The sequence below is a fragment of the Daktulosphaira vitifoliae genome, unplaced genomic scaffold, assembly GCF_025091365.1.
Source record: "Daktulosphaira vitifoliae isolate Bord-2020 unplaced genomic scaffold, ASM2509136v1 Scaffold_1, whole genome shotgun sequence".
Taxonomy (NCBI): domain Eukaryota; kingdom Metazoa; phylum Arthropoda; class Insecta; order Hemiptera; family Phylloxeridae; genus Daktulosphaira; species Daktulosphaira vitifoliae.
Genome location: NW_026099572.1, coordinates 88,009,995 through 88,028,544, shown reverse-complemented (window position 1 = coordinate 88,028,544; position 18,550 = coordinate 88,009,995). Strand labels below are relative to the sequence as shown.

The 18,550-nt window shown below is 23.4% G+C and overlaps 1 protein-coding gene across 1 annotated transcript; it reads right to left on the bottom strand.

The window, feature by feature from the left end:
- Positions 1 to 12,430: 12,430 nt before the first annotated feature.
- On the bottom strand, positions 12,431 to 17,767 carry LOC126896326 (protein dimmed-like). The gene is made up of 5 exons (XM_050669008.1): positions 17,182 to 17,767; positions 13,668 to 13,858; positions 13,342 to 13,583; positions 12,839 to 12,975; positions 12,431 to 12,780 (listed from the first exon to the last, which is right to left on the bottom strand). The coding sequence occupies exons 2-5, from the start codon at positions 13,843 to 13,845 to the stop codon at positions 12,660 to 12,662; spliced, it is 678 nt and encodes a 225-aa protein (XP_050524965.1). The 5' UTR covers positions 13,846 to 13,858; positions 17,182 to 17,767; the 3' UTR covers positions 12,431 to 12,659.
- Between the last annotated feature and the right edge of the window lie 783 nt (positions 17,768 to 18,550).

Here is an 18,550-nt window from a genome sequence, read left to right as displayed (position 1 = left end):
ATTTTTATTATTTTATTATTTCCCTTCGAAGAATTTCAATCATCAATTATGTATATTCATTCAACATGACATTAATTGAAGAGAGTTGTAAGTGTTAATTACATATATCTTTGAGCATGGTTATATTATTTCTATACTTCAATTATTAAATTAATTTTAAGTAATCTTTAAATATAAATGCAAATCAACTTATTTTATCAAAAGATTAATACCTATTTTATGAATATTCAATATATATAATATATATATTATATATATATATTTGAAAAATCATTGGATAAAGTTCAACTAGTTTAAACCAATAATTAATTGTACATTTTTCTAAAATAATATTAACTTATAATTATTTCGAAACTATTATTAGTTTTATTACTAAATAATATTCATCATAATTATTAAAAGATAAAAATGCTTCCGAATAAACATCAATAGAAACAAGGAAATCAATTTAAAAGTATGGTAAGTAATTTCACAAATTCATAAAAAAAATCAACAATAGCAAATTGTTATTTTAAATTATTTTTCTTAAGAAACTATGTGTAATATTTTTATATCGCTTTGTCATTTACTAGATTTTACATTAATTAGTGTAATAGAATTGATTTTTTTCGTATTTTTAAGTATATTGGTTGATACAAAATGTATAAAACTGATAATGTTTTAAAAACTTCTAAATTGTTATTTTACACAATTTTAATTAATGAATTTTTCAGTGGCTCTAGTTTCCGATTAATTAAATTATTTTTATTTTGAGTATTTCTATTGCTTTCCTTATATTAAGCTATTTGTAATTATTTATGTTTATAATAACGGTAATAACATCAATAGATAATAACGATACTAAGTGTATATAAGGAAGTATTTCTTGGTTAGGGTGCATTTTATGTTTAACGCTAATGATAGCATTTTAGAACTATAAAAATAATTAAAAATTATCTGAAAGAACTTAATATAAGGAAGGTGATAAAGAGAGAATAATTGGATTAATTAGGATGTAATCCTTCTGCAAAATTTATCACAAAACTTGTGTAAAACATCAAAATTTGACGTCACAACTTACTAGATGATGATGTCACTAGAGATAGTAATATTTTTCCAGTAAAATGTCAGTATGCGTTAAGTACTGATGATGGTAACATTGCTTTCAAAATATATATGTATGCAGTTTCTTAGTTTTTTGGTATAGAACTAAATAATTTTTAGGTTAAATTAATATTTTTGGCTTTAAATAGAAAAACACTTATGAAAAGGAAAATTTTATAACTCTCACAATATTTTTTTTCTAACTCTTATTACAAAATCTCTATTTTAAAAATTAACTCTTCTAAAGTTCAAAAAAACTCATGTATTGTTACGTAAATAGTAGATTTTTTAATTCGAGAAATATTTACTGAAAAATGAATTGTGATAAAAATGAAACACCCGTCTCTCACCACTAACCATAACTGTAATATGATAACAACTTCCGAAATACTGATTCAAAAGTTGTTATCGATCAGTCATTTTCTTTACTAGATCATTATCTATTGATTAAGCTAGTTAGTTGTATTTGTCGACATTTAAAAAATAAAGTTGACTTTCTTATAGGTATACAGTATGAGTAATAAATAAAAAAATAAAATGTGCCTAAAAGAAACTAAAAAAAAAAAAAAATTTTCAATATTATTTCTTTTTTATGATTAATTAAATAGTTTATGATAAATTTATTACTGTGTATTATTAAAAAATACATTTAGAATATGACAAGAGCTTAATATCCCACTTTAATATATTGAATAACGAGAAATAAATCCTAATACTGTATTAAGGAAAATCTCAAAGTTTAGATTTCTATGAACATATATAATAGTTAAACAAGAACCGGATTGAGAGTTCATTGGCCACATACTGCACTGAGTAATTTTAATGAATGAAATAGAACTTCATCTTAGAATTTTTTTATGCATATGTCAATTATGTGAAATTGTAAATAGTATGTTGATTGAATGAATTATTAATTTTATAATTGAATATTTTTTTTTATTTAAAAATAAATTCTCACATATCTTATTATTATTGATGTTATTTATTACTGCGTAAACTAAACCCAGACAATATTTTAAATATATTTATGTTATAAAATACTAAATCAATAATAAATATAGTATAAAAGTTATTTTTTGTTGTTTGGGAACATAATAAATATTTATGTTTTAATAATTGTTATTAAACGATATGACTATGATACATACCAATTACCATAAGAAGTAAAAAAATATTCATGTTAAATGGTAACTAGAAGTATTTATAAACTAATCAGGTCTATCAACTATGCGTTTATTTATATAGAACTTCGTAGTGTTTTTTTTATAGTTAATACTCATTTAAAAATCAAAACAATATATATCTATGACATATTTTTATTTTTTGACCGATAACAATAAAGAATATTTAGTTCTTATCAGAAAACTTCAGGTTCTTAATTTTTAATTAAAAAAAATAAGCCCTATTTATATTTGAATTTGACATTGAGTTGGGTACTCTAACAATTAACGTAAATTAACATATATAATTTGAGTTAGGTTTTTTATTAATATTAGCATTTGAATCAGACTGGATCTGACCACTTAAAGTAGTTTTTCAGATCGGATGAGATTTAAATTATAATTACAATTATTGGGCTGTGTCGAGTTAGATCAGATAAGCTATTCAAATTGGTTAGTCATAACACTAAATAATAACTTTTAACAAATAAAGTATGCTGTGGATTATATTTATGAGTTTTCTTTATTAGACATTCATTATACATTTATTGACAATTTTTATTTAATATTATAATAAATAAAATTGAAAATTAACTTCAAAATATCATTATTTTTATTGTCTGCCATTATTGACATACTATATAATTTGACTAATTTGATCATTTTTAGCAAATAAAATGTTTCAATTACTATAAATATAATTTGTTTTGTTGCAGATTGCTAGTCATTTTTTACTCTTTTAAATTTGTTTTCATCTCATTAAAAGTAGGTAGAATTGATATCAGCCTTGGAAATATCTAAGTATAATTGTATGCAATATCATCTAATTAGCCTAAATATTTACGACTATTTACAACAACCCATTAATATTTTATCAGGAACTCGCTTAACCATTCCTGACTTACTTACTTTTTAGAAAATATATTGTAAATTGTTTTAGATTAAAATTTTTCATAATTATGTTATATTAAGTAGACATTGATAATATTACAATAAAATACATTAATAAATGCAACATGCATCTACTAATGCAATATTATAACAAAAAATTAATAAAAAAAAAATTAAATACGTTAAAATATTTCTGTATTATATTCAATTAGACATAATATGTAATTATGCTTTTTAAGCTTTATGTTTTTATATTAAACACAATGCTAACAAAATGTTTAAACTATTAAAAATGTTGTACTCACTTAAATTAATAGTGTTTGATATTTAATTTTTATCATTAAGACATTTAAAGTTTTTTTCTCATTTATAACTATTTCCTATAATACATCATAAATTAATATTTTGTATTTTGTAATATATCTTTAATACATCAAACAATTAATTTAATGTTCAGTTGATTATATTTTCAGCTTTTTTAGTCACGATCAATAATTGACGGAATTAATTCAATATCACTGATATTAACAATGATTGTCAAAAAAATAAATTCTTTAAATTTTTTTAATAATATGCAAATTATTTGGATGTTGCTTGTCGTGTTATTTAAACTGTATTTTTTGATGGTCATTAATATTTAACAAGGAAAAAATTACACACATTGAAAAAAGTGTGAATATTAGTGAAGAGTACCAAAAAATTTCATGAAAAAAATGAGCAAGAATAGGTGTTTTAATTAAATAAAATCTACTAAAAAAATTAATTGATTGATTGAATAATTTGATGGTGAATTAGTGAAAAATGGTTAAAAATTTTAATTTTGAAACATTTGTACATTTTTAAATATTACTTTTTTTTAATTCGTTTTTAAGAAAGAAAAAGACTGTATCATATTTTTAATGACTTTGATAACTAGATTAGTCTTTTAGCTGAATTTATTAAACAATAGAGTTGTATTTTTTTTAAACATACTGATAACTTAAAATCTAACTCAAAAGAATTTCTTTGACTAATAAATTAAAGTATTAACAATATCTTATTAAACTATAATTTTACGATAATTCAATTGTATAAATATGGATGACTTGAAAATAATGCAGAAGACATATCGTCAGTTCAAAATGATTAAGTTTTCTATAAGAACAATTCATCTATGTTCTTAATAAATTAATTAATATTATTAATAAAATTATAATAATTACAAAAATAATTGTAAATTCTATCTCTCAGTACATTAGAATAAAATATAACTAATAAAAAAAGATGTTATATTTTTTTATTGAACCATATTTTTGTAGCCAACGTATTAAACATTTTTCTATTATTTAAATTCAGTTTTGATTCTAAAAGAAAAACTTTAACCTAATATAGAAATAGTGGTCAATATAATCCGTTTATTACTTTAAACAACAAGTTGTTGAATTTTGTTTTTTACTGAGATACGTCATCTTCTTTTCTTAATGTATATTTTATTTATTTTTGTACACTCAGTTCGAGTGGTAAATATAGGTAACCATTGACGTCAAAACATATTTCATGCATAAGCTTCCGATTAAAAAAATCTGACTTGGAGGTTAACAAACACTCCTAATATAATTTCGCATAAAAATATTCTGTCAGATGATGATCACGAATCGTGACCGGTTATATGTAACTAATTCTGTGGATTGAAGATATATACGCCTGCTCATTATAGACTCCACCTTGTCTATTTAAAAGATTCAATATTTTAACAGAAATAAGTGTTACAATCATTCAAAGAAAAAATTATTATAAATACATTTGTGTATTTTGAATTATCAGTGAATTAAAATTTTTGTTTAATTAAAAATGTTTAAATGATAAGCGTACAACTTATAACATACTAAGACAGAAGAGATCTAATTCAAAAGTCACATAACAATAAACATTTCGTTGTAATTTTTTTTATATAATTTATACATTTTTAGACTATGATAAAATCATATTTAAGCTTCGATGAGGAGCTGAGGTATTAATTTTAGTATGATGTATATTATTATTATGTCATTACTTTTTCTCAATTCTTACTAGACCAAATTCTTTCAATAATGCGTAAAAAATCACAAATCGTATCTAGTTGAAGATTATTCCTTAAAAATTGAAAAAATTATCTCATTTCCAGTAAATGAGAGAAAATCCGTAAAAAATTACGGTTTTTAAAATCGGTAAATTTAGCCTTTCATTAACTTGTAGCATTGAGAAGATATAAATTTTACTATGTTGTGTTTTTTTTTTATTTATTTTTTTTTTGTGTGTCTGTTACCTTTATAATGCCTACTATTTTTGAAAATTTACTGGTTTTTCATAGGTTTAAAAAACATGAATGTCATTTGCTACAGAGTTTATTTACGTAGGTATTTACTAACAAAAACTATACATTTATTACTATTTATTAATCTAAAATAACAATTTTTTATGATTCCTAATATTTGATTAAATTGAACATATTGGGCTATTACAAATCTCTAGGGTGGTCCTTATATTCAAACTCAATTTTTTTATGGCAGTACTATCTATATTAGATCATTCGTATAGGAAAATAATATAGGCGAAATTCGGAATGTTTTACTCAACCCTTTCTGGTGCCGCATTAAGGTGAAATATGACAATTGGTGGTAGTTTTTAGCTATGATACAAAGCTGGGAAGGTATTAATTCTACCATTAATTTTTTTTTTTTTGTGTCACCATTATTTCTCAGCTCTCACTGGAACGATTTTTCTCAACCATACATCAAAAAATCACAAATTGTACATAGTTGAAGATATTATCATCAAAAATTGAAAAAATTTCCGTCGTTCCCCGTAAATAGGTAAATCTCCAAAAAAATTACAAATTTAAAAATCGTTAATTTTCGAAATTTTTTTTACTAAAAAACTCTTATAACTCTTTCAGAAATTACCAAATCAATAAACATTTTTTTTATAGATGCATGATATCTTTACCTATCATTTGATATATTTTTTTTATAAATCTGACCCATTACCTGCCCACAGGGAGAATTCAAAACTTTTTCACGAAAAAATAGCTTTTTCAACTAAACTTATGAAAGTATTCCGAAAATACTGACACTTTTATATATATATATATATGTCTTAAACTAAACCTAATGTAATATACTTTATTATGAAAAAAAAAAATTTCGGACTTTATTTTGTCTTCACGATGAAAATGGCTACCGTACGCTATTTTTATGTGAAAATTCTCGATTTTATTTTTTACATTTTTAACTTTATTTTTCTATAACTTTTTTAATAAAGTATGGATCAACACAACTTTTCATGAAAAATACTATTTATATACCTCTTTCATTCGTCATACTTTTTTTTTAATCGGACCATTTCCCTTAATACAGGGTTCAAAATTTTAAAACGCCTATAGAAAGTAGAACATTTTCGACTTAATTTTTGGAAGTGTTCCGGAAATACTGACACTTTTATATACACATTAAATTAAAGCTTATGTAATATACATTATAATTCAAAAAAAAATTATGATTTTATTTTGTTTTCTTGTTGAAAACGGACATCAAAGTTAATAAAAAAAATACGATTTTTGTAAAAAAATTCTTTTTTATAATTTTGACTTTATAAGGCTAAAACTTTTTGAAAAATATATGGATCAATACAATTTATTTATGATAAATACTATTTATATACCTCTTTCATTCGACATACTTTTTTTTAAAATAAAACCATTTCCCTTTAAATATTTATATATATATATTTTTTCATATATTACACTTATAAGTCATAAAACTTGTAATCAGGATATAAATAAGGAAATAGGGGATCATTTAGCTTTTGGAATAATCCATCAATTTTTTAAAATTTAACACTATCTACAGATTTTCACCGAAGAGATTTATATGATAATGATTTAAATCACTGTCAGATATCATTATACTTGACCTAACTATGGCACATCACCACAGTGCTGTTTTTTTTTCATTAAACAATTAATTTTTTTTATAAATATATTAGGTTTTTTCTCTTTTATTTTAAATAAATTTTATGAAAAAGTTTTGTAAATAAATGTTTAGTTAAAGGATATGTTGCGATAGTACGCAATTCAGTAAGTTAAAAAATAGCATTTTTATAGTTTCCTTATCTCTCTGTACAAATGGCTGTTGTAGTTAAAAATACATGCTATATTTGTATTAAAATGTTTTTTTTTAATTTGAAATGCCATAAAATATTGAAAAATATAACAAAAAAATGTTAAGTGGTTTACACATATCCCTTTATCCGACATACTTTTTGAACTTTAAAATACCGTTTAAAAAGAGGAGGCTACAGTAATGGGGTCACCAATTATCATAAATTTTATAGTAAGTAATATCTAAAGTGTTTATTTATAAAAAAGTTATTTTGATACGTTAATTTTTTTAATTTTAGTAGTTTTAAGAAATAAAGTTAAAAAAATATTGAAATTTATATATATTAAAAATATTAATTTTAGAATAAAAGTAAATGTATTTTAGTTAATTAATAATATTTTTAATAATAGTTAATTCAAAGTATTTCTTTTCCTTCCCATAAAAAATGTGCTTGTCGTGTTCTCAATTAAAACCACATTTTTAATAGTGCTCAATGAATTTTTATACAACCATAAAAATATTTTATATCATTATGAATATTATTTTTTAAAATTTCGGAGGAAGTTAAACCTTTGAATCCTCTCCTAGTGCTACGTTACGTCAAATAAATAAAGAAGATTAAAGAAAGAAACTAAAAAAAAGTTATGAAAAAAATTGAATTTATAGTTAAAAAAAATTGTAAAATGTTAAATTATTGAAATTTTTAATTTATTAAACTAATAATTTTCAAAAACAATAATTATTTAACAATATAGTAAATAAAAATTATTGCTAAATTTCACTGAAAAAATGTATTGTTTAATCTTAATAATATTTCTCAAATGTCTAAAATGTATTATAACACAATTACGATTGAATAATAACTTCTTGAGCTGAATTTTCACTTCCTAAGACCTAAATTATGTTTTTGTGGGGAAAGCAATTATAACAATATAACAGTATACGATTCCATCGACCTTCGAAATGCTTAATGTTACTTTAGAAATAATTATTTCTATCTAAAAAAATACTAATGATTTTTCCCATTTGTATGATCGTTTACGTGACTTTTCTCAGGTGTAAATGTTAGTATCAATATAGTAATGTTCAAGGTTTTTCTTGAAAAAAAAATTAATTATGTTAAAGAGCTAAAATCAGTATCTTTAAAAGAACTTTCTATATGATCCATATTCATGGATATTTCTGTAATGCCTAATGTGTTTCACAAATATTAAGATCTGATATGTTTTAGGTCATTGACTATTGGGACTCTTTATATTTTTAATTAACTTATGAGTACCTCAAATGTTTCTACTGAGTAATGTGATACAGAAAATTGTTTTTGTAGTTAAAATAAAAAAATATAAAATAATCATAGAATAAGTTTTAAAAAAATATATATGACTGAAGGCCCCGAATAAGTTGTATTTATTTTGCCAAGTGCCTCAAAAAAGGTTACGCTGTCACTGATTTAGAGAATAATGTTTAACATCTAAACATGTTTCTTAGAAGATAACTAGTCGCTTTCATTATAAAGATTGTTCTTGGACTTCAACAATTTTGATTTGTATTAAACACTTGTATTAAAAGTTTTAAATTTAAATATTTTTTTTTAATTAATTTATCTGTTTTCAAAAAAAGTTACAAAAATATATTTTCAAAAAAAAAAAAATAAATAAATAAAGAAAAGAATGATACAAAATTAATAGAGGGTATTGTTAATTTTGAAATTCACGTAAAAATTATCTTGTATCAGAATTATTCTAATGTAAAAAGTTATATAGACACAAAAGTAATTTTATCACAAAATTTGCATATTTTTTAAAATAATAATTTTACAATTTATTGACAGAACATTTATTTTTGTCTATGGTTATATTGGTCATATACTAATGTTTTAATTTTTTATTAAGTGTAATTAAATATTTGCCATTGAATTTGTTTTGATGATGCTCTTTTGACGTGTACACAATTAACTTAATAGACCAACGTAAGAAAATCTGAAAACACAAACATACTTTAAATGTGTGAAGAGCTTAATCGTATCACTGTATTTTTACTTAAATGTATTATGAGTAAGTGTCGATGTACAAACCATAACATGATGCTGAACAGAACGTTTTTTGCACATTATAAGGTACAGGTGGAAATAAAAAAATTAAGAAATAAAATAATATATCATTATGATTAAAAAATTATTCAATTTTAATAGAACTACTAAGAATAAATTTGATAAATTCTCCGGTAATCCTAGTTATGTTCACAAAGTTCAGGAAGACACATCACTAATATACTTTTGTTCACTGCTAAAGTAAATTCCAAGCTATTATTACTGATATTATTTTCTTACCTGTTAATCTTAAAAGTATAAAAATTATTTTCTATTTATAATGATTATGGAGCGTTGTCTAAATGTCTAAAACACTTTACGCTTAACATAATTGAAGTTTTATTTTTTTATTTAGTTAGTTGATAAATTTTTAAAAGCGTCATAAGTTTCCAAATAGAGGTCGAATATTTCTGTTAAGTAGCCTCGAAAATAATAAATTAATATTCGTAATATGTCTTAGTTGAATTAATTATACAATTATTCATATTTCAAAATAATCCCTCCTAAAAAAAAAATAATTGAGCAAAATATAATAGATGTTGTGTTATTGCCTAAAAGAGAGATGAAAAAAATAATTCAAATACTGTTTTATGCAGACATGAAATCATATGTTTCTTCATAACAATGTATTCAAATATGGATGTCCCATCAGGTTTTGACTTCTTTAATAACTTTTAGTCCAGTAAATATTGCGCATTACTTAATTTTTTACAAATAATTCTTACAGTTTTGGACAACGTTAAAAGTATATTTTTTATTATTTTTTTTTAATAAAAAAAAAAATTGAAAATTTTGTTTATTTTTGTCAATATTTTTAAAACAGCCATTTTTTGAGATCTTTTCATACGAAAAATGTCTATGAGTCGGTAACAAATTTAGAATAAGCTCTTATTGAATTATAAGTATTTTAATACATAGAGTAGGTATGTAGCGAGTATATCTTGTACTGGTGTGTATTTATAACTCATTTGTCGCACCACTATATATTCACACTATACAGAGATTTACCCAAACGGTTTATTGAAAATCACTCGATTATTCGAAATATAAATACAAAACTGGAAAAATTATATTAGAATTCCTTTAGTAACATATAATTCTTGATTTATCACCTTATACTAACTTTTTATAACATATCCCTTATTACTTAAAAGATGTGTAAACTTGATTTTTTTAAATGGCAACATACATATTTAATTTGCATATAAATAGAAAATAATCTAATTCAGAAATAACAGTAATAACTTTAAACCAGTACTTTGATTATTATTCTCACTTTTATACTTAGGCGAGACGAAGAATAAAACCAGGAAATGACTAGTAGTAAAAATAGCAGCTTCCACTCCTCACCTTCAGTCATTACTTTAAATTGATAATAACATCTAAACTACTGGTCCAAAAGTTATTATCGACCAGTTATTTTCTGAATTAGATTATTTCCTATTTTATAACATAGTTAAATGTTGCATTTAAAAAAATTCTCATTAGAGATAAATAATAAAATAATTTCTTTGACGTAAACTAAAACTGTAAAAATAATTTTAAAAAAAGGGAATACAACATTTTTACTGGATCCAAAGTTATTTTATATTTAAAAACATGGCGCAGCATTCTGTATATAAGTATAAATTGACAAAGTTCTTATTTTATAAACCCAACCCAACCTATATTATGCATTTCGCAATGCACAATTTAATTTGTGTTATATAATAAAGTTACTTTTATGTAACTGTTTAAATACTTCCCAAAATGTAGGTACCCTAGAAATTCTCATTTTAATATCTTATGAAAAATTAACACAGTAATTGACACAATACAAATGAATTCCAATACCTTTAATATTATATATTTTATAATAGTCTAAATTAGATTCATACATGATTCTAAACATCTTAATATATGTTTTAATGGAATTTAACTTTTGATTAAAGAAAAAAGTCAATATTTAATAAATAATATATATTTACATAAACAATAAACAATTTTTTTTTAATTTTTTTTTGTATTTTCCTGTATCCGTCAAAGTTCTATTTAATTCGATATGATGTCCAATTTTATTTTTAAAGTGATAACAAATTTTTATAAATGAATTAGAAAATATGTATTACAGTCAGAAAAATATGTTACATCGCTTTTGTGTGTGGGCGTGTGTACAAATACATTAAGAGAAGTTAAAAGATAGTACAATAAATAAACATAGCTTTTAGGTTATTTGCATAAAATTAGTGGGTTTCTAATAGACATTTTATGGATATAACGTGGTACAATAATTAAACCTAAAACAATAGGTTTTTATAGTATAAGTTTGATCCAAGGTTTTTACACTATAAGACTTTATTGTTTATAATACATGTTTATAGTTTTACTGAAAAAAAAAATTGTAGCATTTTTAATTCGAATACAATGAAATATATCTATAATTATTATCTGTAGTCAGTTAAATGATGCTGTAATGAGTTTTTTAATGAATGATTTAACTCATCTTCATTGTGACTTTATTTATTATAATAATGAGATGAGAAAAGTTGAATGAGTCTTCAGTGAAAATAGTATACGTGTTGCTACTATAGGAATGGCAAAATAATTTTAGAATAATTATTTTGAGAACATTTTAAAAATATTTTGATAATAATATATACTTAAGTTAATTATTTAAATTCATTTTTTAGTTAAGAAAAAATAATCCATCCTGGTTAAATATCATCCCTCATAAAAGGAATGGCCTTCACAGGCTATTAAAGAGCTATAGATTGTTAAAAATTATTACTATCAAAAAGTAAAGTTTCACAGAAAAAAAATCTTGGATTCTTAAAAATATTATCTATGCAATATTATATCATGTATGTGTGCTTAAATGCCAATACACTCCTTAATATCTCTTAATAACTCTAATAATGTAAAATATAAAGTAATGTTGTTAATTATCTTCAGTGTTAATAAATGTTCATGATCTTACAGCGTTAAAGACATTATAAATTGTTGCGTATAATTTACATATATATAAAGAGTCTTAATGAGTAATTATTTAATTATTAACAGAACTTCAATATTGGTATATTCATAATAAAGAATTCAATAATAATACTAACTGCTGAGCTAGTAATATTTTTTATTTTACTTTAAAAATAACGATTCAATTATCTTAAAACTATTGTTAACTAATTATAATAAGTGTGGTTTATGTACATAAAGAACAGTAGTGTTTTTGCAAAAAAACACTTATTTTTATTTTAGGGGTTTACCCTTTTCAGGGTATATCCTTCAAAAAAATAAAGAATAGGAAAGTTCAAAACAATATTAATTAATTGTAGTATAGTGCTAATCCGAAGACAGTAACTCTTGTTCCAAATTTAATCTTATTTTACTGCTGTTACCAGACTCGAATCCACCATCGTTACTTGAATCGTATTCATCTTCTGGCTGATCGGGGTCATCAAAGCTAAATAAAGAATTTAACTTTATTCCATTATTTTATTAACTCTAAACAAAGTTCTTACGTAAATGGTTTTTGTTCTCCTCTCATATCACATATCACATTTGTCAATGCCATTATATAGTTTTTAGCTAATGTTAATGTCTCCAATTTTGATAACTTACGCCCCATTTTTACGTGAGGAACTACTTCTCGTAATTTCTAAAGAATTAATAAGAAAGATAATTTTTCTTAATTTTTAAGTTAAATTTATACAAATACATTAACATTGTTTATAAAACAAAAAAAAAACAAGTAATTATCTAAAATCAAGGTTCTTGAACGGAAAATAACGGGTATTATTTTTATATAATTTACGTAGATATTTAATTACTATAGTAAGATCTTACAATAAATGATCTTTAAAAAAATCATTATCATCTGTTTTTAATAAAATTACTCTTCGGTCGTTAAAATATAAATTGAACAAATTACTTATAAAGATACTTTTTATTTAAATTAGATAAAAATTGATATCATAAATTAATTCCCTCAAATAGTTTTTTATTTGTTTTTTTAAGCAGTTACCTCAAATGCGTCATTTAATGAGTGCATGCGCAGTCTTTCGCGCTCGTTACTCTCCAACCTTCTTAAATTTCGATCTTTAGCGGTCAGCGATTCCATTGATCGCCGTTGTCGAATACTTTTTCTACATCTTCTAGGGTTAGGGGATGATAAAGACTCACTATTCGAATTTTGACTAATTTGACGTTTACGTTTGCCCGATGTGATTCTTTGTGATAGTTTTTCGTCTGAACTTTCTGAATCACCTGATAAGCAACAAAATTGTTTGATGAGAATTAAACGGGAAATCTTATTACATGAACATTATTATTAATTTTACTTAATATTACTTTTTAAATTATCATCATCATCTTCTGATGCTTTGCTGTTATTTGGTAAATAAATAGAACTGTTTTCGGTACTAGACGATCTTGAGTGATCAGTCGATAAATCAAATGATCGTCCACGTAATTGTAAACCGTCCAACATATTTTCGTCTTCCGAATGAAGATCGCTCGTTTCAGGCATAGAAATAAGATATCTGAAATTATAAAACGTTATGGTATTGATGAAAAAGAATAATTTCAATCTTAAAACTTTCAAAATATTTAGAAGTATTGTTAAAAAACACAAAATACTTGTTCATAAATATTTACTGCCCCAAGTTAGATCATTTGGCGATATGTAAGGGTTACAATAAATTATACTCTACACATTTATCGTAAATTGATACTATATAAAAATTGACTTTTTATTCATTGATTAGTTTAATAAAGATAATTTGTTAATTAAAGTCATCATATCTAATTATTATTCAACGCGTTCATATCGTATTCTTTTAATTTACACTGTGTAGATACATAATAATAACACGTATTTATATGTAACTTTTTACCCATTTTGTTGATGACATGCTAATTTACCGACATCAGAATTAAAAGTACACGAACCGTATTCAAATTGTTATAAAAAACAACATTCGAAAGATATACCAATTGTGAATAACAATTCTTTGATATCCTTATCATGAACCAACAGAAGACTTCAATTATATTGTTTATTGTTAATGCTAATTCCACCCATAGTAGTTTTTATTATTCAATGATAGGTCAAAGCATTATGCAAATTTATTAGACAGGGTAATTCTGTTATCGTAAACCACTTAATTGATCACAAAATAGAAATATTGTGAAATTTGTTTTGGTTCTTTAAGGCACATATTTTTCTATATTTATCAATCATAAAGTATTTTTTATGTTCATCCCTTGTGCATTGTCTACTTTATTTTTTTTATGAGAATATACATAATTAACTAGATTATTTATCTTATAACGACTTAATTAAGAAAATGACTGGTCGATAACGACTTTTGAACCAGTTTTTCGGTTATTAACAATTTAAAGTAATGGCTGAAGATGAGAGGTAGGTATTCTTATTTTTATCACTAGACATTTCTTGGATACACTCATCCTACCTTAAGAAAACTAGAATTTATAACAAAATATTCAAAGGACTGTAAGTGCCAGGGAGTATTGTAACATTACGGAAATGCATTTTATACAATAGTATACATTTGATTTTTACGGTTTGAAAATAGTTAGGAACAATTTTTAACGCTTTCCCTTTAAAATCTGATCGTTGAAGACATTGAATTAACAAACCTAATATCAAATAGAAGTGTAGTGAATTGAGGTATTTTTTATTTTTGCGAAAATAGTATTCACGAATCGGTGAACACGTTTAGTTTCTTAATAAATGAATAATTTCGAAATCATGTCTCTAAAATAATTTGACTAAAGAAAAATTAATTTATATTTTTTTAGTTTTTTCTTCTAGATAAAATGAGTTCATAAATTATTTTAAATTTAGTTGAATTCATAATTAGTAAACTCTCTTTTAAGAATTGTATAATATTATTACTCAATTTATAATTTATTTTACCTAATGATAATTAACTTTTAGAATTATTTAATTGCGCATAATAAAGAAACTATACAATTTGTTTTATTTCGTTATATATATAATTTGAACCAATAAAATATGTGGTTTCCATAGGGTTTATCGAACTAGTTATTTAGATGATTACTACTATCTATGGCTTTTAAATAATTAAAATTTATCTTGTTAAATTAACGTAAATTATATTTAAAAATATTTACACTATACATTTTTTAATATCTGAGTTTATATTTTCGAAGTTGAATGAATTTCGGGTCTATTAAAAATTATTATTTTTTGCTACTCTTGTAAAACAATGTGTACCTCAATGTAAATAATTTGTAAACTATTTAAATTTTTCTAACAGACTATCAACTTTGTTTTGATAATCTGTTGACCTTCACTTTATACACAATTTATTTTTCTATTAATGCATTGTTTACAAAAACCATTCTGATGTTTATACAGTAAATATTATTCTAGTCCTATACGGAAGGTTGCAAAATTTACAGAAGAGTCCATATGAGCTATGTATATTATAGTTTTGTGAAGAGTTCAAAAAATATTTTGTTTCCGATTCTAAAAACATTAAACAATTAATAACTGCTTGAACTTTTTCATGTAAACTATACTTTTTTCAATTAAAATAAAATAAAATAATTAGAACACGTTTAATTATCAAATAAAAATATCATTTTTATAATAAATAATTTAACTAATACGGTAAGTTCTACGTTGTAATTTATTTTTAAAATATTTTTAGAGAAATTTAAATGTTGAGCATAATATATAGATAGTGTACTTTGGGGCTTATACGCGAATATACAGCGTATACCCATTAACAATATTTTTAATCAACGTATATCCTAAAAAAATAATATTTTTTAACTATTTATATAAAAGGGTGTACTCTTATAAATCAGCATATACCCTAAAATATAAAAAGGGTTTTTTACGAAAACACCACTTTTTATAGTTCATTGACATTTTATCACTTAGTAAATTTTTTATTTTTATTTTATAATTTGGTCTAAAAAAATCATTTGATAAGATACAACTTAATAAAATATATTTTTTTAAATATTTATAATAAATTTTTATGTATTTTTAATAAAAATATTTTTGTTGGATTACATTATTTATAAATGCTGATAAGTAATTAAATTAGTTTTTAATTTTTTACACATACAAAACTTAATTCTATATACCACATTAATGTAAAATGACATTTTTGTATACAGCAATAAAAGTAATTTCGAATTTAGAGTTTATAAATGTTTACTTGTCAGCTACTTATAAAATAAAATGTGGTTTTACACTTGAATTATTAAACAGATTTAAAACAATTTATTTCATAAATTAAATACATATTTTGTACAGTTATTTTGGTAATAGTTTATAATAACATCATTTACATGGTTTACGCGAAAAATATTCAATCATCAAGTTAATGCTTCGACATCTAACAATTAACTTTTCAATTCGACGTTTAGTTTTTAAACTGAGAAATTTTAATATTAAAATTCTTGTTAAATAATTTACAAGATTGAATTCCGTTTGGAAAAATACAAATGACATTTTTCATTTAAAGATAATAATTATCAATCTAGTCTGATATGTCGATGACCTCATACTATTTCGGATATATTTTAATAAATCTCAACAATGATACACATGTGATTCATAACCCTAGTCTTTCTGTATCCACTTTTTTTTTCGATTGAATTTCTTTGAAACCAGTATGCATAAGTCTAGTGATTTATTGGAATTTTACATTCATATTAAAATACATTATTAACTATAAAATAATCGCATTTTATCGATTTTCTGCTGCTAATAATATGAAAGTGATATTAAACCGACTTATAAGCACTTGAATTATTTTTATAATAATTTGTAATTCTTATTTATTAAGGGACTAAGTACCTGGTGTGAAGTTGCTCTGCGAGGTGTAATATCCTGTCACGGCAAAATTATTGCCTTTTGCAGTTTTATTAACAGTTTATCCATTCGTACTTCTTATACTTCTAACCGCGAACGCGACACAATTGACAGCGGCCAATTAGACCGGCACTCTGCAAAGAAAACTTAGAAGAAAGAAAAAAACAAACTGCGGTAGTACAATTTCACACGATGAATGACGACGACGACGACAAAAAATAACACATTTTGTTATTGCTTTTTTGTGTAACATCGTGATTTTTGCGAGTGGGAGGAATTAATAAACTATACACCGTGCAGTGGTTACAATGCACGATTTATATCTATGTACTGCTATTATGGCAATGATAGTCACAACTCAAACACGGCGATGGTATAATAACCGAGTTTTAACACTTTCTTCGGTCGCTACCGAAACTATTATAATGAGCGTACCGTGCAGTGAGAGTTTCAATTGATACAGCAAGTAAATCTGTTGTTGTGCGTGGATTGATGTCATGACCAAGCTTGGAACGAGCATTGCTTTTTGTTTAATCATTTTTTTATCTCTACGTAGTTAAACTATTAATATCAAAGAGCTAAAAGAATCTTTTTAAAATCGATTAGGGTTAAAAACAATATTGAATTAATAGGTAAATTATAGTTTTTTTGTATTATAAATTTATTTGATTATAAATTATTAATACATATATATTTTGCGATTCATTGTTATTTCAAATATTTCTATTTGTTGTTTTTATTATCGTTAACATTTAATACTATTTTATGGACTGGTATTTTTTAATAATATGCGTTGCGTTATAATATAAAGGTTGTAACGCAAATCTTTATACTTTCAGGAGAGAGATTTTTAGTTCAATGTGTATTTTTTTAGTAACCTCTCGTTAGAAATATTTGATATTTTGACTATATATACACAATATTGTACTGAAGGTAATAAAACTTGATTATCAATTATCTGTTAGTTATAAACTGAGTAAAAGTAAAGTCACTAGGATATGACGTTTTGATAACGTTGAGTACTTTTATTTCAAATATAATTAATTATATTTAAAATAAAAGTTCTTAAATTATTTTAATATAATAATTTATACTACTACATTTTTACAAGAGGAGAAGATTTCACTGCTCAAATATCTTATTTACCTATGCCTTTCATTATGGTCATTATTTATCGAGTTATTAATATACGAATATAAATGGCTCCTGAGATATTTATATTAGTCTCCATCAAATTGTTATAAAAGTTGTGAACTCATACATTTTAATATAAATCAACTTGTAAAGTTCCTAGGATCGTCTATTTATATATTTTTTCAATCATAAATAAATGTATTCCCACTTTTTGAGGCAT

Bases quoted from the DNA above. Each gene is read 5' to 3' on its own strand.
- LOC126896326 (XM_050669008.1), bottom strand. From the start codon at position 13,845: ATGCCTGAAACGAGCGATCTTCATTCGGAAGACGAAAATATGTTGGAC. The intron at 13,584-13,667 runs GTAATATTAAGT...GTTGCTTATCAG, and splicing joins TGATGATGATAATTTAAAAA to GTGATTCAGAAAGTTCAGAC. The intron at 12,781-12,838 runs GTAAGAACTTTG...TTCTTTATTTAG, and splicing joins GGAGAACAAAAACCATTTAC to CTTTGATGACCCCGATCAGC.